General features: G+C 44.9%; 1 protein-coding gene across 1 annotated transcript; it reads right to left on the bottom strand.

The window, feature by feature from the left end:
- Positions 1 to 21,135: 21,135 nt before the first annotated feature.
- Positions 21,136 to 23,199, bottom strand: LOC143638724 (paraneoplastic antigen Ma6F-like). The gene is made up of 2 exons (XM_077106530.1): positions 23,057 to 23,199; positions 21,136 to 22,063 (listed from the first exon to the last, which is right to left on the bottom strand). The coding sequence occupies exons 1-2, from the start codon at positions 23,197 to 23,199 to the stop codon at positions 21,136 to 21,138; spliced, it is 1,071 nt and encodes a 356-aa protein (XP_076962645.1).
- Positions 23,200 to 23,217: the final 18 nt, after the last annotated feature.

Genomic DNA, 23,217 nt, shown 5'->3' with positions numbered 1-23,217 from the left:
GGTATACTCATACATTGCTTTTGGAAATGCCAATTGTTTCAACCACTCTGGAAAGCCATATGGAGATTCCTATGAAAACTTGGAATGGAACCACCATTTGACCCAGCTATCCCATTCCTCAGTACATACCCAAATGTTTTAAAAACAGGATACTACAGAGATGCAGTCACATCAATGATTACAGTGGCTCAATTCACAATATTTAAGCTATAGAACCAACCTAGGTACCCTTCAAAAAAAATCAACACCCCAAACCCCAAATAACCCAATCAATAAATGGGCAAAGGAACTGAACAGGCACTTCACAGAAGAAGAAATAAAATGGTCAACAACAATATGAAAAAATGCTCAACATCTCTAGCAATTGGAGAAATGCCAATTAAAACTACACTGAGGGGTCTGGGATTGTGGCTCAATGGTAGAGTGCTTGCCTCACATGTGTGAGACACTGGGTTTGATTCTCATCACCATATAAATATAAATGAATAAAATAAAAGTTCATCAACAACTAAAAAAATTCAAAGAAAAACTATACTGAGATTCCATTTCACTCTAGTCAGAATGGCAATTGTTAAGAATATAAGTAACAATAAATGTTGGCAAGGATTTGAGGAGAAAGGTACACTCATACATTGCTGGAGGAACTGCAACTTGGTATAACTGCTATGGAAAGCAGTATGGAGATACCTCATAAAACTTGGGATGGAACCACCATTTTACCCAGTTATCCCACTCCTTGGTATATACCCAAAGGATTTAAAATCAGCGTATTACAGTGATGCAGCCACATCAATATTTATAGAAGCTCAACTCACAATAGCTAAACTATGACCAACTTAGATGCCTTTCAACAGATGAATGGATAAAGAAAAATGGTATATATATACACAATGGAATATTACTCAGCCATAAAAAGAATGGAGTTATGGCATTTGCTGGTAAATGGATGGAACTGGAGACTCATGGTATAGGCAATGACATCCACAGACTGTAGGTGAAAGGATGTGAAAAAAAATAACAAGTGAAATAAGCTAGTCCCAAAAACCAAAGGCCAAATGTTCTCTCTAATATGTGGATGCTAACACACAACAAGGGGAGGGGGAGAAGAACAGAAGTTCACTGGATTAGACAAGAGAGAATGAAGATAAGGAAAGGGGAATGGAAATAGGAAAGACAGAAGAATGAGTTGGACATACCTTTCCTATGTTCATGTATGAATACACAACCAGTGAAATGCCACATCATGCACAACCACAAGAATGGGATCCTAAATAGAATAATACTGTCATGTATATCTAAAAAGAACAAATAAAAAAACTTTTTTTAAATGCCAAAGATATCATTTTAAAAGTCAGCAGAAAAAAAATGGCAGGTCACACTTAGAGGTAAACCAATTCAGATTTCAAGTGTTTCTCAACACAGCCCCTAAAATCCAGGATGGCTTGTAATAATATATACCAAGACCTGAATTGAAAATGCCACACTCTGGCTGGGCACAAAATAACCGAGCCACCACGAGGCACTTATAGGTTCAAATAGGAACTACTTTATTGCCTGAACTCCACCGGCACTCCACACGCACTCCCCGGGAACTCTCCCTGCCCTCTACCGGGCTCAGCGAGAACTCAATGGGAACTCCGCAGGAACTCAAGGGGAACTCCAGGAGAACTCAACAGGAACTCCACGAGAACTCAAAAGGAGAACTCAACGGGAACTCCACGAGAACTCAAAAGTAGTGGGCGCCCGAGGCAGCAGGAGCCGCCCTATTGCCAGACAGCAGGGGTCTATATACAACTGAATACACAGCTTGTTTCAATCCAGCATCATCCAGTCACAGCAATTATACACAGCTTAACTTAATTATCATCATCTTAATGGCCTCTCAACCACTCCTTCTGGCAAAATGCCAGGCGCCATCCGACTCGGCTGTGGCTCTCAACAGAATATAGACACCAACTAAAATTACTATATCCATCAAAACTATCCTTCAGAACTAAGCATATAATAAAAACATTCCACAATAATAAGAAATAATTCATAACCATGAAACCTACACTATAAAATATTTCAACAAATATTTCATGAAAAATAAATGAAAAACAGCACAGGGATGAGCTGCAGTAAAATAGTCAATGAAAGGAAAATCAAGTTTGAAATAAGAATTAGAAATAAATCAAAATGACATGAAATAAAAATCACCTCTCTAAATAATAGTATTGGATGTAAATTGTCTACACTCTTCAATCTAAAGACATAGATTTGTAGACTGGATTTAAAAAACAGATCCAACCATATGTTTTTTACAAGAGACTCATGGTATAGGCAATGACATCCACAGACTGTAGGTGAAAGGATGTGAAAAAAAATAACATGCCAATGGAAACAAAAATTGAAGATGGTAACTACTCTTATATCAGATAAAGTAGACTTCAAACCAAAATTAATCAGAAGAGACAAAGAAGTTCACTTCATACTGGTTGAGGGCATCATACAACAACAAGATAAAATGATTGTAAATATTTATGCCCCAAACAATGTTGCATCTTTGTACATAAATCAAATGATTCTCAATATTAAGAATTAAATAGACCACAATAAAATAATACTGGGTGATTATAACATACCTTTCTCACCATTAGACTATTCAGAACAAAAAAAAAATACTATTAGTGAAATCGACCTAACAGACATCTATAGAATATTTCATCCATTGACAACTAAATTCACTTTCTTCTAGCAGCACATTGAATATTATCTAAAATAGATAATATTTTAGGGCACAAAGCAAATTTTTATCAAATACAAAAAGATAGAGATAATTCCTTACATCTTGTCCTATCATAATGGAATGAAATCAGAAATCAACAGCAAGATAAAAAACAGAAACCATTTTGATACCTGCAGATGAAATAATGCACTTTTGAATGAGAAATGGAACATAGAATAAATCAGGGGAGAAAAAATTTCTTAGAAACAAATGAGAATAGAGATACAACATACCAAAATCTCTGGGACAGTATGAAGGCAGTTCTAAGAGGAAAGTTTATAGCACTGATGAACATGGATGCAAAAATCTTTAATAAAATATTAACAAACCACATTCATAAAAACATCAAGAAGATAATACACCATGTTCAAGTGGGTTTCACTCCAGGGATGCAAGATTGGTTAAACATATGTGAATCAATAAATGTAACTCATCAAACAGAATTAAGGACAAGAATCATATCCTTTAAATAGATGCAGAAAGGGCTTTAATAAAATCCAGTACTCATTCATGTTTAAAAAACATTTGAGAAATTAGGGATAGAAGAATTTATATCATCATTATAAAGACCATATATGAAAAACTCAAGTCAACATCTCATTGAGGTGGAGAAAAACTAAAAGCATTCTCTCTAAAACTGGTAACAAGACATGGATGTACACTTTCACCACCCTACTCAATATAGTCGTGAAACTCTAACCAGTGCAATCAGGCAAGGGAAGGAAAGTAAAGGAATACAAATCGGAAAAGGAGAAGTCACAAATCTCTGATGACATGATTCTATAGCTAGAATACCCAAAAACTCTAAAATAAAAAGTCTAGAGCTGTCAAATAAGTCCAGCAAAGTAGTATGATAAAAGATCAACATTCACACAAATCAATAGCTTTTCTATACTCCAACAGTGATTTTGCTGAAGAAGAAAACAGAAAAAAAATGCCCTATTCACAATAAAATGAAATAAATATGAAATAAAATACTTGGGAATAAATCTAACTAAGGAGGCAAAGACCTCTACCATGACACTAGAGAAAGACATTGAAAAATACCTCAGAAGTTGGGAAGACCTCCCATGTTCTTGGTTAGGCAGACTTGATACTGTCAAAATGGCCATACTACCAAAAGCATTATATAGATTCAATGCAGTCCCCATAAAAAATATCAATGTTATTCTTCACAGAACTAGATAAAAATCAGTTCTAGGGCTGGAGTTGTGGTTCAGTAGTAAAGCCCTTGCCTAGCATGTGTGAGGCACTGGATTTGATTCTCAGTACTGCATTTTAAAATATTTTAAAAACAAACTAAAAGTTTTATTTTAAAAACAGTCCTAAAATTCATTTGGAAGAAAAAGACACCCACCCAGAATAGCCAAAGCAATGCTGAACAAGAAGAGTAATACTGGAGGCAACACAATACCAGATTTCAAATTATAGTACAGAGCTATAGTAACAAAAATAGTATGGTATTGGCATCAAAACAGACATGAAGACCAAAGGAATAGACTTGAAAACATAGAGACAAATCCACAAAGATAGAGTCATCTGCTACTTGACAAAGTATCTGATACTTCCAAAACCATACATTGGAGAAAAGATAACCTTTTAAACACCACATTTTGTGGTGTATAACCATTTGGTGCTGGAAAAACTTTGTATATATATACATGAGTGTGTGTGTGTGTGTGTGTGTGTGTGTGTGAAAAAAACTAAATCTTGCTTTGTTACCATGCAAAAAAGTTAACTCAAGTGGACCAAAGACCTAGAAATTAGGCCAGACACTCTGCAACTGCTAGAGGAAAATGTAAGCTAAACACTCCAACATATTGGCACATATATTGACTTCCTTAACAATACTCCTAAAGTTCAAGAAATAAAACCAAGAATCAATAGTTGGAGAGCATCAAATTAAAAACTTCTGCACAGAAAAGATAACAAGAAGATGAAGAAAGAGCCTACAGAATGGGAGAAGATCTTTATTAGCCACTACTCAGACAGGGTATTAATATTCAGAATATATAAAGAACTCATAAAACTTAACACAAAAAAACTCAATTAATAAATGGGCAAAAAAACTGAACAGACATTTCTTAAAGGAAATACAAATGGCCAGTAAATGTGAAAAAAATGGTCAACATCTCTAGCAATCAGGGAAATGCAAATCAAATCTACATTGAGATTTCATTCACTACAATCAGAATGGTAATTATCAAGAATACAAGAATACAAATAATAATAAATACTGATGAGAATGTCGGGGGAAAGGCTCACTCATATATTGTCAGTGGGACTGAAAATTAATACAGCTGCTTTGGAAAGCAGTGTGGAGGGTGCCCAAAAATCTATCCCACTCCCTGGTATTTATCCAAAAGAATTAAACTCAGCATACTATAGTGATACAGCCACATCAATGTTTATAGCAGCACAATTCATAATAGCCAAGTTTTGGAATCAGCCCAGGTGCCTGTCAAGTCATGAATGGATAAAGAAAATATAGTGTATATATACTCAATGGAGATTTACTTGGCCTTAAAGAAGAATAAAATTATGACATTTGCTCGTAAATACATGAAAATGGAGCACATCCTGCTAAATAAATTAAGTCAGATGCAGAAAGTCAAGATTCAAATGTTTTCTCTCATAAGTGGAATCTAGAGCAAAATAAGGAGAAAGGGGGTGGGCTTCGGAGAATCCCATAAAAATAGAAGATTCAATGCGATTCCAGTTAAAGTCCCAATGTCATTCCTTAGAGAAATGCAAAAAGCAATCATGAAATTCATTTGGAAAAATAAGAGACCAAGAATAGCCAAAGCAATCCCTAGCAAGAAAAGTGATGCAGGAGGCATCATAGTACCAGAACTCAAAATATACTACAAAGTATAGTAACAAAAATGGCATGGTATTGGCACCAAAATAGATATGTAGACTAATGGTACAGAGAAAAACCCACATAAATACAGTTATCTCATACTAGACAAAGGAGCCAAAAACATACATTGGGGAAAAGATAAGCTCTTCAACAAATGGTGCTAGAACTGGAAATCCATACGCAGCAAAATGAAACTAAACCCCTATTTCACACCATGGACAAAACTCAACTGAAGGCCTGGGGTTGTGGCTCAGTGGCAGAGCACATGCCTTGCACATGTGAGGCACTGGGTTCGATCCTCAAAACCACATAAAAATAAATAAACAAAATAAAGATATTGCATCTATCTATAACTAAAATATAATAAAAAAAAAAAACTCAAAGTAGATCAAGGACCTAGGAATTAGACCAGAGACCCTGCACCTAATAGAGGAAAAAGTAGGCCGAAATCTTCATCACGTTGGATTAGGCCCTGACTTCCTTAACAAGACTCCTAAAGCATAAGAAATAAAATCAAGAATTAATAAGTGGGATGGATTCAAACTAAAAAGTGTCTTCTCAGCAAAAGAAACAATCCATGAGGTCAAGAGAGAGCCTACATTTTGGGAGTGAATTTTTGCCACACACATGTCAGATAGAGCACTAATCTCCAGGATATATAAAGTACTAAAAAAACTAAAAAAAAAGAACCTTAACACCAGAAAAACAAACAACCCAATCAATAAATGGGCTAACGAACTGAACAGACACTTCTCAGAAGATGATATACAATTGAACAATAAATATATGAAAAAAAATGTTCAACATCTCGTAGTAATTAGAGAAATGCAAATCAAAACTACTCTAAGATTTTATCTCACTTCAGTCAGCATGGCAGTTATCAAGAATACAAACAACAGTAAGTGTTGGCAAGGATGTGGGGAAAAAGGCACACTCATACAGTGCTGGTGGGACTTCAAATTGGTGTAACCAATATGGAAAGCAGTATGGAGATTCCTTGGAAAATTGGGAATGGAACCACCATTTGACCTAGTTATCCTGCTCCTTGGTCTATACCCAAAGGACTTAAAATCAGCATACTACAGTGACATAGTCCCATCAATGTTTATAGCAGCACAAGTCACAATAGGTAAACTGTGGAACCAACCTAGATGTCTTTCAATAGATGAATGGATAAAGAAACTGTGGTGTATATACACAATGGGATATTACTCAGAAATAAAAGAGAATAAAATTATGGAATTTCAGGTAAATGGTTGAAGTTGGAGAATATCATGCTAATTGAAGTTAGCCAATCCTAAAAAACCGAAGGCTGAATTTTCTCTGGTAAGTGGATGCTAATCTATAATGGGAGGGGTGCATGGGATGAGTGGAGAAACTTTTGATTGGGCAAAGGGGAGGGAGTGAAGGGGAGAGGGCATGGGGATATGAAATATGGTGGAATGAGATGGACATCATTACCCTAGGTACATGTATGATTGCACGAATGGTGTGAACCTACTTTGTGTACAACCAGAGAAGTGAAAAATTGTGCTCTGTTTGTGTACAATAAATCAAAGAGTACTCTGCTGTCATGTATAACTTATTAGAACAAATTAATAATTTTTTAAAAAGTAAAATAAAAAATAAAAGAGAAATTATTGGAGTACAGGAAGTAGGTTGAGTCGGGGAGAGGAGGGACAGGAAAGAAGAATGGTGAAATGAATCTGATGAAACTCTCTCTCTGTATATATAAATATTCTACAATGAATTTTACCTTTATGTATCTCTAGAAAGCACTAATTAAAAGCTGCAAATAAATAGAAGATCAGTAGAATAAGGGAAAGGGAACAAGGCAAGAGAGGTGGGAAGAAAATGGGAAGTACTTGGAACTGAATCATAGCCAATTATATCTAAAGCTTGTAGAATTATGTCAAAATGAACCACAATATCATGTATAAGTATAATGCACTAATAAAAATGTTTGGAAGTGTTTGGCTACTGTTATGGTCATGTAAAGGTTTGGGGAAAGTTACTTTGCTAAATCCAAAAGTAGGAAGGGTTGGGGCTGGGGATGTGGCTCAAGCGGTAGCGCGCTCGCCTGGCATGCGTGCGGCCCGGGTTCGATCCTCAGCACCACATACAAACAAAGATGTTGTGTCCACCAAAAAATAAATAAATATTAAAATTCTCTCTCTCTCTCTCTCTCTCTCTCTCTCTCTCTCTCTCTCTCTTTAAAAAAAAAAAAAAAAAAAACAAAAGTAGGAAGGGAATCTTGAGCATCATCATTATCATTATTATAATTATTACTACTACTACTACTAATAATAATAATAATAAGTAATTAGCTGCTTTCAAATTCATAAAATGGATAAAGAGGGTATTAAACAATCTATAAATAACATTGAATAAAATGTGTTCCCACGTTAAGGATGGTTCAACTTGTGATTTTTCAAATTTACCATGGTGGAATAGTTATAGTCATTTAGTAGAACCCATAGTTTGAACTTTGAATTTGGCTCTTTTCTTGGGCTAGCAATGTGTAATACATACCTCCCTCCTAAAGCTGCACAGCAGCAGCAGCAAGGTACAGCTACCAATCAGTCCTACAATATGTGCAGGGGGAGGGAATACTTTATAGTGTATTATGTTGCTAAGCTAGGATTCTAAAAGTTAAGTGTTACTTTGGATATTTTCTATTCATTGTAAGTTTATTAGGACATAACCACATTAAGGAGAGTCTTAATTTATGCCTACCTTGCTCCCTTTTGCTGGGTTATGCACATAGACACAGATAGCCTTCAAAGCCATTTAAAGCATCTTGATCTTCAGCCAGTCTCTGCCCCTGTGTAGTCAACATCCTTCCATGCATAATCATCCCATCATCCTGGATTTCCTATGTACCACTATGCTAACCAATGCATTTCAACAACTAGAATGCCATTAAATGAGTGATTGTTCATATGGTTCCCAGAACCATTGACCTGTGATTGCATTCTCTCTAGAGTGCTCCCTAAAATGTCAAGGATCCCATCACCTCTACCCACCATTACCCTCCTTTTGTCTAGCTCACAATCCACTCACAGTGGAAATAAAAAGCTTCCCCTTCATGTTCTCTTTCGATTCCTCTGTTATAGGAAGAGTCCCAAGGTCTGAATCTCTATGTGTAGTTCTACAGTCCCCTAGTAAAGAAATTTCCTTCTGATATACATTGAGAAACCTATAGCCATAAATCCTCACTTTACAATTATCCCAGTAGATCCTAAAAAGTTATCCCCATTGATGTTTCCTTTTTGAGGTATTTCTTAATTGGCTCCCTTTGTTTCTACCTGTTTATGCCGTGTCCGGCTACGGGAGCCGAGTCCGCCGAGGGCCGGTGAGGTTAAGAAATACACAGGACACCAAGGTTCTTCATCCAGGAGGAAGTGTGTGCTGCCGCCGCTTTATTGCCAAATTTGTTCCCCTTATATATCTTTTGAAACAGCTGAGGAAATGACTCAAAAGCGAGGAGGGAAAAGTAATAACTGCGTCCTTGGGTTACCGTCATCGTCCCCTATCAGGAGGCTCTGAACAGGTCAAGATGTTCCCAAAGAGGCACATATGACTGAGGCAGAAACCGCAAACCTGCATCACGACCCTGTGAGCTGGCCACTTTGACATGCAGAACAAGGAACTGGGGACTGAGCCCCGGGGGCCAGGGCGGGCCTGCTACCAGCAAGTCCTCCTTTTTTGTTTTTTGCATGTCAAAGGGAATCAAGTAGCCCCTGTCTTAGGTCGTCCACCGCCCCTACACTGCTTACCCGTCTCTGGGGAGGCCCCATTCCCCTGGCTTAGGTTGCAGTGCAAGCGTGGAAGTTGCCCGTCACTGGGTACTACAAGATCAGCTCTTGTCCTACGTAAACGGACACTTTTCAGTTAGGGTGTCATGGCCAGCAGGACACAACTGCGGATCCCAGTCATCATCTTTGCCAGTGGGATAGCTATGACCAGGGAGCTTTCTGAACGTAAGGGTCTGGGATGACGGCACCAAGTCGGCAGGGTAATTAGGGACCTGGGCAAAAGCAGGCACACATAGGAGGGCTTGGTATTGGCTCCTGTCCAGTTACATCTCATCTCCGGATGGGTCGTAAGTACACCTCGTGGGTGGAGTCGTACATCTCCAGGCGTTGGTAGTGAACCTGTATTGGCTTGGAGGTTAAAATGTTAATCTGGTCCTTAATGAATTGAGTTATCCTATTTGTAATACAAGGTCCCAAGGTTGCAATCAAAAGAAGACCCAGTAAGGGCAGGAACCCATTCATCCCAGTCCAAAGAGGGTTCTCGAATAACTCTTTTCTCCTTTTCTCTAGGTCTTCTTGAAGCTCCTTGATTTTAGTGCGAACTATGCCCGATTTATTGGCATAGAAGCAGCACCTTTCTCCTAAGGCTAAACAGATTCCCCCTGATTGGCAGTCAGTAAGTCTAGGCCTCGCCTATTTTGGAGGACCACTTCTGCCAAAGAGTCAATTTGGTCTTGTAAGTCCCTAATAGTGCCAGATAGGGTCTGCACATCATCTATAAGCTGCTGAGATAGACGGCGATAAGAATGTATCGCTGTACCCAGTCCAGCTGTGCCTGTGCCCACAGCAGCCGTTATCCCCAGTGTGGCGAGTAATGGTAGAGCCTGTATAGCTCGCCTGTGTCTTCTCACTAGAGTGTCTAGGCTGGGAATAGGTAAGGGCTCATCCCCAGGGACAATGGTTATATCAGGGAGGAGCAAGGCAAGAACACAGCCACCTGTCCAGTTGGCAGGGAGTCGGGGAAGGCAGAGTTCCCACCACACATAAAAACAGTGCCATTAGGGGGACAGAGGGCTGGAGTGGGTGAGGAATATTTCTTGGCTGTTGAGATTGAACAGTTTCAAAAGGAAGTTACTCCAACATCAACATCATAGGCATTGTTTTGCATCATACCCAGGAGACATTCTGTAAAAGTGCCCATAGGTTGGACCTTGAAAGGCAGTCTGAGCTGGCAGGTCTCATCATCAGATATGGTGACATTGATAGGAACTGCCACGGGCATGACCACCCCTGTTGTCAAGCAGAGCCAGCAGTCACTAGCAAGCATGGGATCAGAGTTGTTAAGTAAGAAAAAGGTGGTTTTTAAGATATCCCACGTATTGGCATCCAGATCTGGGAGCTGAGACTTAGGCAGCACCAAGGGGTGGTAAATGAGGTCAGGGACCTGTGGTTTCAAAAGCCTGATGATTTGAAGATGTTTAACAGAATCAGTAGGTCCCCCCCCCTCACCACCGTCAGATATCCCTGTAGGGGCTACAGTGGGCCAACAGGAGGACTTACCAACCTCACCCTGGCACCCAGCCAACTGGAGTTTAGATTCAACTCCCCCTTGGCCAAAAAGAGATGGAGTGAAGTGATAAGTTATTCCCACCCCCTCCCCCGACCAGGTCTCGGTCAATCTGGCCTCAAAATACTGTTGTCCCTTGTGTACACAAATTGAGGCCGTCTCATAGCAGGAGACATGAACTGCTGAAGTATAAGTACAAGTTGTGGAACAGTTACTGAGAGTTTTTTTGGGACCAGGGGGGTTAATCTTTGGTTTGTTCACGCATACCCACTCAGGGTGGTGAAATCCCCCAATTTGTTGATGAACTTCAGCCTGGAGGTAGGCTACCTTAGTAACACAATCGGCCATCTGAGTTCAGCTACTGGGGGCCTGATTCCAAATCCCTCCCCTGCACTCGCAGGGGGTCCCAAAAAGATGCTGGTAAATATTACCTGGTGGGGGACCCATTCCTGCATCCACAGGCCTGCATACCAGGACTGTTATAAGGAAAATCCAACCCGCAAAACTCATTCTGTCACTCCTTTGGAGAAGCGAAAATGGCCGAACCTGAAGTCCCAGGGTCGTCGCTCCTTCCCGAGTCTGTGTCCACCGGTCTTGTGCAACGTTCTGGGACCCAAATGGGTTTTTCTGTCCCTGGAGGAAAGACACAAACAACTCCTCTCACTCTAGCCAAGAGTGGAGCAGGGGGTTGCCACTTCCCTGTAGCCAGATCCTTCCATCTAATCTGTGCTTTTTGCATGGTGGGAGAGGAGAAGTGACGCTGCGCCGCTGTACAGCCTTCGGCGTCAGTGAGCAAAAAATTTAAAGTGAATAGAGTTATATTTAATAGTGCATGTGGTCCCTGACAACTCTGGTATATCTCCCCCTCTTTTGTTTTTTGCAAATAGGTTTTAAGATGTTGATGGGCCCGTTCAACAATTTTGCTATAAAGTATTGACACATAGTAGGACTATTAGCCATTCCCTGAGGTAAGACGGTCCATTCAAACCGCTGGTAGGGTTCCCTAAAGTTTGTTGATGGTAAAGAGAAAGCAAAACGTTTGTGATCCTGGGGGGCCAGGGGAATAGAAAAGAAGCAATCTTTTAGGTCCAAAATAATAAGATGCCAATCTTTAGGGATAGCCGTGGGGAAGGGTAGTCCTGGCTGTAAAGGTCCCATGGGCTGCATGGTACTATTAATAGCCCACAGGTCCTGGAGGAGCCTCCATTTTCCAGACCCCTTTCTTATGACAAAAATAGGAGTGTTCCAGGGGGAAGTGGAAGGCACCACATGTCCCATCCTAAGCTGTTCCTGAACCAGAAGGGTCGCAGCCTGCAATTTGTCCTTAGTTAGGGGCCACTGTTCTATCCACACAGGGTCATCTGATAACCAAGTAATAGATAGAGGACGTGGCCACATTTCAGTGGCCCCTAGGAAAAATTTCCTAGCCCCCTTCAGTCCCCACCACTTTGGGTGATTTCCTCTGTAGGATCCACAGGCGTTGCCCTTCCCTCATGTCTTTTCCCCAGTCCTTTTCCGGGAAGCCATCCCATGTCTAACATCATATCATTAACAAATTTATTACTCCCTTTTAGAGTCTGAGTGGTGAGGATAGCTCCCATTTGTTGAAGTAGGTCCCTTCCCCAAAGGTTTGTGGGGAGTCCAGCCACTACGTAAGGCGGAAAATAACCACTGTGTCCTTCCTTATTCACATTTTGAAACAATCCTTGTAAATTTCTGAACTTAGGCAAATTATTCCATTTTAATAAGAGATATTTTATTATTTGCAGCACACAATTAATCACATCTGTTGACCATTTCACGAAAACATTAACAATGTTTAAGTATATAGAATTATATTGTTGCAGGGATGGACAAGGCAAGGCACCTAAGATAGCCGTGAATATAGGGAAACAGTTTTATTTGGTTGCAGCCAGATTCAGAGCGCACAGCTTCTGCCATAATCAATTAATTTCCTGAATCCCAAATTTAGATAGTTACAGAATTTTGCACCCAGCATGAGGGGAGGGGCTCAGAAGGTCACAGTCTGCAGAAGTTCACAAAAAGCAGTTTTTTTTGTTGTTGTTGTTGTTCTGGGCAAGTTAACCCTTCAAGGACACTTGAGAGGGGGAGAACTTTTTCTTTCTTTTCTTTCCTCCCCCTGCCAGCTGTTACCATGGAGCCCAGTTAGTAACTCTCTTATCTTAGAAATGTAGTCAGCACTGTGAAGCCCAGCTCAAGGCCAGAGGCCCTGTTTACATATTTTGTGAAAAACTAGTAAGGGGGTGTCCAGCACCTGGAGTGCTGATTTTTTCAGACAGTGGTCAAGTAAAACAGGGCAACATGAAAAGTGGAAGTTTATCTAAATTAAACTCTTTTGTAGAGATTTTTTTGTTGAAAGTCCTAAAATTAGCTATGGTGAAGATTCTGGGGCCCGGACTGTCCGGACAGTGTCCCGATCCCTTGTAATACAGCTGAGGGATCTTGAAGAGGCCAAGCAGATGGCCATTGTCTCTTAGAGATAATAGAGATATCAGCACCTGAATCTAATATCCCCTTGAAGATTTTATCCTGTATTTTAATGGCTAACTGTGGTCGGGAGTCCAAGTGTGCTACCCAAAAGGTTTGGGGAGTGCCGGTAGAAGCAAAACTGCCATTACCCCAGGCTGCCTGTAGGGCGCGGCTGGGTAGGGACGCCGCCGGCAGCAGCAATAATTGTGTTCTGTGTTTTCTGGGAGGAATGATCCCTCGGGTAGCTTCTAGCTTCAGCAACAATTCCCCGTGGTAATCACCATCAACCACACTTGTAAGAATTCGAGCCCTTTATGTAGAGTGCTGCCCCTTCCCAGTATCAGTCCCACAGTTCCTTCCGGCAAAGGGCCAATTGTTTAATGACTGGCATGGCTTGTTCCAAATTAGGGAATATCTTTCCTGCTATCTGCATCAGTCGGGCTGTACAGAATTAGATATAACTGCGTTACTATTACTGTCTTGATGGAGTCTGCCTGCAAACGGAATATTCTGTCAAGGTATAGATAGGTAACAGCGGACATGCCTGCTCACAAACGAGAGGCTCCTTCAAGGTTTAGATAAGGTAACAGCGGACATGCTTGAAAACGAGGTGTCTGCTGTCCTTGGGAGGACTTGCCTGCAAATGGGATGTTCTGCCAAGTGGGCTAGGAGGGCGCTGAGAAAATTTTTATTATCTGTTCTTAACAAAGAGCAGAGCTCAACATACTCCGGGCCGAAAGTAGATTAGCCCTGAGAAGCGGGTCACTTCTGATTAGAAAGTAAAACTTCTGTATGCTATGTTTAATTAGCCGAAAGACCTGATTTATTGATGTTGGAAGGCTGCCTTCTTTGTTCACAATACTATAAAAAGATTGCTTGTACACAATAAAGGACTCTTCTTTTTTTTTCTGCTGCTGCTTCGCTTACTCTGTTTTTTCTTTCTTTTCCCATGCTGACCTGCAAGTGAATTACTGCAACACGGGCTATGAAGTTGGAATAAGGCTCAGAGGGTCCTTGAGCAATTTTTGAAATTTTTGTTTCAGCATTTGAAACAGGTAGAGCCTTCCAGGCCTGAACGGCTGCTGTGGCTATCTGAGCATAGACCCCCAGGATCATAATTAATTTGCTGATTTATGACAGCATATTGTCCCAAGCCTGTTAACATTTTTATGTTACGCCGCGGGAAGCCGGCGTCCTGATTGACTTGGGCTAGCTCGCGACACCTCTCTTGATTTTCACTTTTCCACAGTAAAAAATCCCCTCCGGACAAAACAGCCCTGCAAAGCTGTTGCCAATCACTAGGTGTCAGATCCTGTCTCATCAAATCCCAATCATTGTTATTGAGAAAGCCTCCCGTCAGAAACCAAGGACAAGCCTGGGCTATATTTTTAATGAATTCGGTTACTGTCTTAGTCTTAATTCCTGCTCCTTGTTTGCTTAACAGTTCTTTAACTTCGTTGGCCAGACGAAGTTTCGCTGTTGAGTTACCCATGGTACATACCCTGTCTCTTTAAATTATCTTTAAACCAATCCTCCCCCTTCTCCCTTAGAAGGTGAGCCTCATCCACTTACCCCTGCTTTCCGGATCTCGGTGGGAACCTCCAGTTGCCGGGTCCGCTACGGGAGCCGAGTCCGCCGAGGGCCGGTGAGGTTAAGAAATACACAGGACACCAAGGTTCTTCATCCAGGAGGAAGTGTGTGCTGCCGCCGCTTTATTGCCAAATTTGTTCCCCTTATATATCTTTTGAAACAGCTGAGGAAATGACTCAAAAGCGAGGAGGGAAAAGTAATAACTGCGTCCTTGGGTTACCGTCATCGTCCCCTATCAGGAGGCTCTGAACAGGTCAAGATGTTCCCAAAGAGGCACATATGACTGAGGCAGAAACCGCAAACCTGCATCACGACCCTGTGAGCTGGCCACTTTGACATGCAGAACAAGGAACTGGGGACTGAGCCCCGGGAGCCAGGGCGGGCCTGCTACCAGCATGTTTATTCTCAGGGTTAGCATACCTGTTGGTTTCCTGTAAATTACTCAATTATTCATTACAAGCAATTTAAAGAAACCCTGTGATGTGACCCTGCTCTGTTACTGGTTTGTATTCCACAACCCCTTACTAACTACTACATAACACATGCATAGCCACAGTCAGGCAAGAGAATATCAAGAGTCACCCAAGATCATCTGGGCCTCCCACATATTCTTTCCCATTTGTACTGCAACAGTAGTTCTTTCTTTTCCTTGAGAAGAGTCTATTACTCCTACCAAAATAGTGATACTTTCTGCTTACTGATTTCTATACACAAGGAACTTCAGAAATGCCTATTCAGCAGTCACAGCTATAGGTACAATGCAACCCTGGCTGTATCTCCTGGTGAAAGGGAATTCTCTTTAGAGACCAGAACCTCTGCAAAGCCCAAAGCTGATGAATTGGGAAGCATAAAGTAGCCCCCTGAGTAAGTCACTGGGAATAATGGAAAGTGAGGCCACTGTGACCTCAATCCTTTGGTTTCCAGACATATTCTTCCCACTGGGAACCCAGTGCCACCTGGAGGTCTCTGATTCAGTGCATATGTTGCATTCTGGATGATGACACCCCATCCTTCAGAATATTTCCTCTAAGGTTATGCTTCTGCTGCACCTTCAGCAGTGCATTCACATACTCTACTAAACTAGCAGCTTCTGGATGATGTGGTGTGTGACACCAGATAATGTAATGCTCATGGACCCACTTACACACCTCCTTCACTGCAAAGTGTGTCCCCTAATAGGATACTATCTTTTGTGAGATTTCATGTTTACAGACTATACACTCTAGCAGCCCCTGAATAGTGAAGCTAACTGAGCTCTGCCAGAAGAAAAGGAAAACTCATACTCAGAAAATATTTCCATTCTTGTAAGAAAGAAGAATGGCCCTCCTGAAAGAGAAAAGAGACTCAAGCTGGAGAAATGATGTCATATTGGGGGTCTCAGCATTGATCTGTGTTGCACATTGGACATTCAGAGCCAGTGGCAGCATCAAAGGCCTCTCTGAGGAGGATTCCATGTTGTTGAGCCCACCATCAGTCTCCATTTCTCATGTTATAGCCACCCTGTTCATGTGCCCATTTCCAATGGATGATGAATAAAAAGTAGCTAATGTCAACTTTGTTGTCATTATTTTCTGCTTCACTGTTCAGTTCATCTTCAATTTTTTATGCTTTTGCTGGTCATTAATATACTCTTATATGTTCATCCATATTGCCTCTACCTCACACCTCCTTATCTCCAATTATCCTATCCTTTTCTTTCTAGGCCTTTCACTGGGCCATTGGACAATGTGCAGGAATCTGTGTATATGCCTATCTTGTACCACTTCTCTTTTCACGTGAAGTAATAACAAGGCATACCACTCAAAGCTCCACTGGAAAGATCTTCCTTTTCTGTCTTTTGGGGGCATCCTAGGGTGGGTATGAATGAAATGCAGCTGCTATCCATTTTAAATTATACTCAGATACCAAGACAATTCAACCATAAGCCAAACTCAGGCCTTTTCCTCTTCCTTCAAGTAGCTATATAAGATCACATGGCCAAAGCTGTGACCTGAGGAAGGGGCACTGAAGTAACTGTGATGGGTAACATTGGGGTCTGAGCTAGTGCCCACACAGCTTACTCATATCTTTGTCCCCACCCAGTTTGTATTTCAGATGCACCAGCTCATTCCTGTAATAGATTGCTAATGGTTCCTGACTGTGATTTGATAGGGCTGAGAGGACTTAGCTCATAATGAGAAGTTCTATACACACAGTTACTTGATATTCCATGGTCATGGATATTTCTACCAGGAACCAGAAGCATACCATAAGCTATATCTAGAAAGTCATATGCTTTTTGTTATGCAGATGGTGGCATGCATCTGACTACTGATTCCTTAAGAACCTCACTGAAGTGGCAAGTCCCTGGATATTCTTAAGGTTTTTCTCACACCTTCTGGAGCCAGTATACCTTACAAGGATCTCCAGTGAGCTGGCTGCCTCTTATCTATCCTGGCAATCACAGCATCAGTGTAATGGATCTGGGTGATGATCTATGGGTTATCTATATAATCAATATCTTTTTGAACTATGACAGAAAACAGCAGAGTTAACATGTACCTGGGACAGAGTGCAAATAAATATTTTTGTCCACATGATTTTGAAATGTCTATCTTCTTTGCTTGATTGGTTGAAATGGAAAGGAACATTTTCTTCAATACAATGGCCATATGCAATGTACATAAGACCTTATTAATGTGCTAGAAAAATCGTACCATGTCTAACAGCATCTCTACCTGGGATTAGTACCTAGTGAAGTGTGAGTAGTGTACATTCTTCCAAATCCATCCGATTACTGCAACTCAGTAGTAAATTGAATGCAGATGATGACCACCATACCTATATCTTCCATATCTTTAGGAGTGGTTCTAATCTCTGCTATGCCTCCTGTTATAAAGTTCAACTTATTCTCCTGGACATATGTGTGTGGGATGGTGCAGGTTCACAGGCTCCTCCATGGTTTTCCTAAATGTTGGAGTCACCTGCAAGGACAAATAGACCCCAATGCAAAAGCTGATTTGGATGGTGATACTGATGACAACACACATACACACACCAATAAGGCAAGAAATATTTCATTGTTTACGTAATTGAGGTCTTTCGGGGAGTAGAACAAACCTCTCAAGCAGTTACAAAATTGCTTTGTGGAACTTACTAGGTTCATAGAAAGACAAGGGTGAGAACTCTCAGCGGGGCAGGGGCTTGCTTGGTTTGAATCTCCCGCAGGCAAGGCTAACCACTGAGGGGGCACAGCGTACCCAAGCCGGTGCCCCCGCCCCAGGGCTCTGGTGGCTGGACGGACGCCCCGCCCCGCCGCCCCCTGCCCTCCGCAGCCCACTGTCCAGTGTCCGGAGGCGACGGTCCCCTGCGCCCCACAGCCGTGCACACGCGGCCACCCCAAGACCAGCCTGCTGAGGCCACCTCTACCCGCGGTGCCTTGGGGTGGGGGAAGGGCGGACACAGCCCCAGCCGGACGACCAGGCCCATCCGCGATCCTCGCGCGCCACCTCGCGGCCAGCAAGGGCGCGGCCTCGGGACCAGTCTCGCCGAGGCCCGCCTCGCCCTGGCGGCCATTTCGCCCGGCCGAGGGGCGCGCTTCCCGGCGGCCACCTCGGCTCCCGGCCGGCGGCTGCAGGAAATGGCGGCGTGCGCAGGCGCACTCGCCATGGTCCAATGCTGCCCGACCGCGAGCGCCGAAGTGCCCCGGCGCGCGCATGCGCGGGCACACTCTTATTGCGGCTTCACGCTCCGCGGGGCGCAGGCGCCGGAGGCCCTTCCTTCCGCCCACGCGCAGGCGCCCGGCTTCAGCGTCCGCTGATCTGGTCTGGGAGTCGGTAGCCTGAGCGGGCCCCTGTACTCCTCCTAAGGTTCTGTTCCCAAAGACGCCACGACGCACCGGAGCAGGGTCGTCAAGCTCAGTTGTATTAACGTTTGGGCCGGATAATTCTGCTCTGTGCGTTGCGGGCTTGGGCGCCGTACTGTGCCCTGTAGGATGTTTAGCAACGCACCTGGTCTGTGCCCTTTAGAACCCAGTACCTAGTACCACCCAGCCTCAATCGTGGCAGCCAAACAGGAGTCGGAAGGTCTGGGGATGCCCCTCCTTCTGAACCACTACGCCCGCCCGCTGGCCCTGCCGGAAGAATGCTTCTTCACCAAGTCACACACACATACATATATATATTCAATCTGTAATATATACCTGCAGTCCTGCCATGTGTCCCCTATTCTAGATTCACTGTCTTACAGACTTATTTTATAAAGGCATTAGGGGGCTCGGGTTGTGGATGTGTGGCAAACAAATTGCCAACCCTGTGTGAGGCACTGGATCCAATTCTCAGCACCATATATAAGAAAATAAATAATAAAGTTCCATCAACAACTAAAAATAGTTCTTAAAAAACTATTAAGACTGTTATAAAGCCTTGGGATAAGGCACGGTGATCCCGGCAACCACTACAGTCACCCACCAACATGCTGAATACTGACAATCTAGCCAGATCATCTAGGTATCTTTGCGTGGACTTATAAGCCATTCACACTTGGTCACAACATTTTGATAGTTAGGGTACCCCACAGCCCTAGCAGATCATATCAGAACCATACCCCCAAACCACTCTCTGGTTAGAGCACCAGTCCAGTGTCTTTACACTACCACCATAATGAAAAGGGACACTCCCTGACCCCAGTTGCCCTTAGCATGAGAGTCCTCTGGAACATCCATGAGATTTATTGAAGAGAAACATTTACAGAAACCATTGAAGAGAAGGGATGACAACACCTAAAGGGACTCTTCAGGACCACTCGAGGCCACAGGTCCCGCCCCCCCCCCCCCCCGGGGGCTGCAGAGGAGGAGCCTCCTCTGTCTCCACGCTGGGGCCCTCCCACCACAGTCTCCCTTTCTGAGGACCCCAGATCTGCCTTCTTGCCAGGACAATGGCCTCTGGCAATGAACACTCACTTCCATTCCGGGAGCCCCCTAAGGGGCTGGCTTGCTGTGGGGTGGCCCTTGCCCTATGGCTGGCACAGAAGGGTCACAGGACACTGGAAAGCATAACAGGGAACCCCCCCCAAGCCAAGGAAACTGAGTCACAAGGAACAACGGGGGTGGAACGTCAAAGCACAGTCCCTGGCCCTCCCCCTCCATCTAAGGTCCAGTGCTTCCTGCCCGAGGTGAGGCCGCGGTCTTGATCACCGAGGGGGTGAGCGTCCACCGCGCCCTCGCCGTCCATCCTTCCCGCCGGCTCCCGTCTCCGACTCCTGGGGACTGGGCTCAGGGCCTCCTGGGAGGAGCTGCTCAGATAAGAACACACACACATCTCCACGAGAACAAGCGGCAGGCAGCTGGCCTAGATCTACACCGAGAAAGCAGAGGTTGAGCTCACGACACTGGACAGGAGCGGGCAGAGCCTTGGCTCGCCCGGAAGCTCAGGGCACGTGCCCGGGCCTGGAGGTGGCCGGCCTCGAGGGCGCGGTCCGCTGCCCGGGGTTGACACACACCTCACGGCTTTGCACAGGAACGATGGCTAGCGTGGGGGTGGGCGTTTGCTTGAGGTGGGTCACTATGGGGCTTACAGATAAGGTGGGCTTCCAGGGACAGGGACAGGAGCACCCTGTCCCGGGGACGGTGAATCGGGTTGGGGTTTTGCCTGTTGGGAGAGCCAGGCAGCTGGCACCCTTGAGATGGACTCTCTTCCCCGACGTCCCCCAGTCCAGTGCAGGTGGCAGGTGACCTCAGCCCCTCTCCCCATTTCTAGGCCTGCAGCCCTAGACTGGCAGGGTTTGGGGTTGGGGCTTCCATGAGGAGGGGCACCCCTCCTTGCTCCATCTGGTGGCAAATATGGTCATTGGGGTCACTGGAAAAGTCTGGTGGTGGTGGTGGCCAGGGCCCCTTTGGGGAGCTGGGGGGATCCAGGGGCTTGGTTTGGGCTGGGTGAGCCCTTCCCTGGGCCCTGCTCCTGATGTGGGGTGAGAGTAGGCCCTGGCCTGGCCTGCCCCTCCCTCAAGGCTCTGCTGCCTGAGAGGAGAGGTCTTTTGAACCTATTTGCCTGGGGAGAACTCAGGGTGGCCAATCTGTCTGTCCAGCCCCATCCTCGTTTCCTGACGCCTCCAGCAAGGGCTCCTAGGCCTCCCGCTCTTCCTCCTGGGCCAGACTCTCTGGCATCCAGCCAGGCCCTCCTGGACTGGCATCAGAAACCCTGCCCATCCTTCCTGGGATGGGAGCCCCCGGTGCCTCATTGGGTTCTGCCTGCTCTAGGCCTGCAGGGACCTGAGCATTTTCTCTTCTCTGAATGGCAGGGGATGCTATGGCATCATCAGAATCCGAATTATCTTCTGCAGGGTGCTCAGGCTCAGGAGCAACTGCACTGGCATCTTCATTACCTGCGTAGGGGTGGGAGGGGTCATGGGTGGCAGGGCCAGACTCAGCAGCCTCTCCATGGGCCTGCACATTCTGGGAGGCAGCTGGGTCTCCACTTTGTACTTCATCTCCCTCTTCACCTTCCACCTGCTCATTCCTAGCTAGGGCAGCCTCCCATGCCTCAGTCTCCCTAATGAGCCGGAGAAGCCCCAGGAAGCCAGGTGGCCTCCTCTCCAGACGCATCCTCCTCAGGTTATTCTGGAGCATCTGGTTTGGTCGGGCCCTCATCAGCACCTGCCGGGCTCGCAGCTGGTCAGCAATAGCCGGATGGATGGCCCCCTTCTCCAAGGCTACCTGCAGCAGGCCTTCCAGGCGCATCACGTAGGCAAAGAGAGTCTCCTGAGGCCGCTGAGAGCAAGTCAGGAACTTCAGGCGTGCAGTCATCCGGGTGTCCTTGTTCCCAAACACCTGCACCAGCGCGGCCAGGCAGTCCTGTGCAGGAGTGTCTGGGTGTTCTTCCAGGAGCCCGCACATGAGATCCAGGGCAGGCCCACCCAAGCTCTCCACCAGCCTCCTCCTCCTCTCCCTCTCGGATATGTGGCGCCACAGGTACAGCATGTCATTGGCATGATCCAGCCAGCTCTCGAAGGAGTCTTCCCCACAGGCTGGCTCTTCAATCCCAGAAAAGCTTCTCAGCTCCTCATAGGCCATGTTTTCCAGGACAGGCTGCAGGGCCTGGCTCCACTGCTGGGTCCGGGCTCCCGCGTCATCTGTCCCTCCTGCCATATCCAAGACTCGTTCCTCACCTGCAGCTCCTGCCTCGCCTGCAGCTCCTGCCTCGCCTGCAGCTCCTGCCTCACCTGCAGCTCCTGCTATACCTACAGCTCCTATCACACCTGCAACTCCCATATCACCTGCAGCTCCCTCCTCATCTGACTCTCTTGCTTCATCTGCAGCTCCTATTTCACCTGCTTCCTCTGCTTCACCTGCAGCTCTTCTCTCACCTGCAGCTCCTCCCTCACCTGCAGCTCCTGCCTCACCTGCAGCTCCTCCATCACCTGCAGCTCCTCCCTCACCTACAGCTCCTGCCATACCCACAGCTCCTATAATTCCTGCAACTCCCATGTCCCCTGCAGCTCCCTCCTCATCTGACACTCTTGCCTCATGCGCAGCTCTTACTTCACCTGCTGCTTCTGCCTCAGCTGCTGCCCCACGTGCAGCTGCTGCCTCACCTGCATCTCCTACCTCACCTGCATCTCCTACCTCACCTGCAACTCCTCCGTCACCTGCAGCTCCTACCAGACCCAAAGCTCCTAGAACACCTGCAACTCCCATGTCACCAGCAGCTCCCTCCTCATCCGATGCTCTTGCCTCATCTGCAACTCCTATTTCACGTACTTCTGTCTCAACTACAGCTCCTCCCTCACTTGCAGCAACTCTGTCACCTGAAGCTCCTACCTCACCTGCAGCTGCTGCCACTTCTTGCCCCTGAGACTGTGCAGTGAAATTGGGTCTCTCTTGTAATTCAGCATCAGAATCTGGGGGCAGGAAGACCACAGTCCAGGGTCCTCCCTTGCCTGGCATTTGTCGGGGGATCAAACTTCTGTTTAAAGTGTCACGGAATTCAATCAAGGCTACCCTGGACCCAATTTCCTTCCTCAAGACCTTGCCCAGTACTCGGTACCTGCCCAGGGGCCAGAGGGCAGCCTGCACAGCCTCCTGGAATTCATCTTCCTCGCAGTCATCAGGGATGCCCAGGATGAGCAGTGAGCATTGTGCATTCACGCCCATCCACTGACACCAGTCCTGCAGCATTGCCAGCGCCATAGCAGGGGACCTGGTGGG

This window comes from Callospermophilus lateralis, chromosome X (assembly GCF_048772815.1).
Source record: "Callospermophilus lateralis isolate mCalLat2 chromosome X, mCalLat2.hap1, whole genome shotgun sequence".
Lineage (NCBI taxonomy): Eukaryota > Metazoa > Chordata > Mammalia > Rodentia > Sciuridae > Callospermophilus > Callospermophilus lateralis.
Note: the sequence above shows the minus strand (reverse complement) of the source record. Positions and strands in the feature narration are given on the sequence as shown.

Coding starts and splice junctions, on each gene's coding strand:
- LOC143638724 (XM_077106530.1), bottom strand. CDS start 23,199: ATGGCGCTGGCAATGCTGCAGGACTGGTGTCAGTGGATGGGCGTGAAT. Junction 22,064..23,056: donor GCCCTCTGGCCCCTGGGCAG/GTACCGAGTACT, acceptor TGAGGAGCTGAG/AAGCTTTTCTGGGATTGAAG.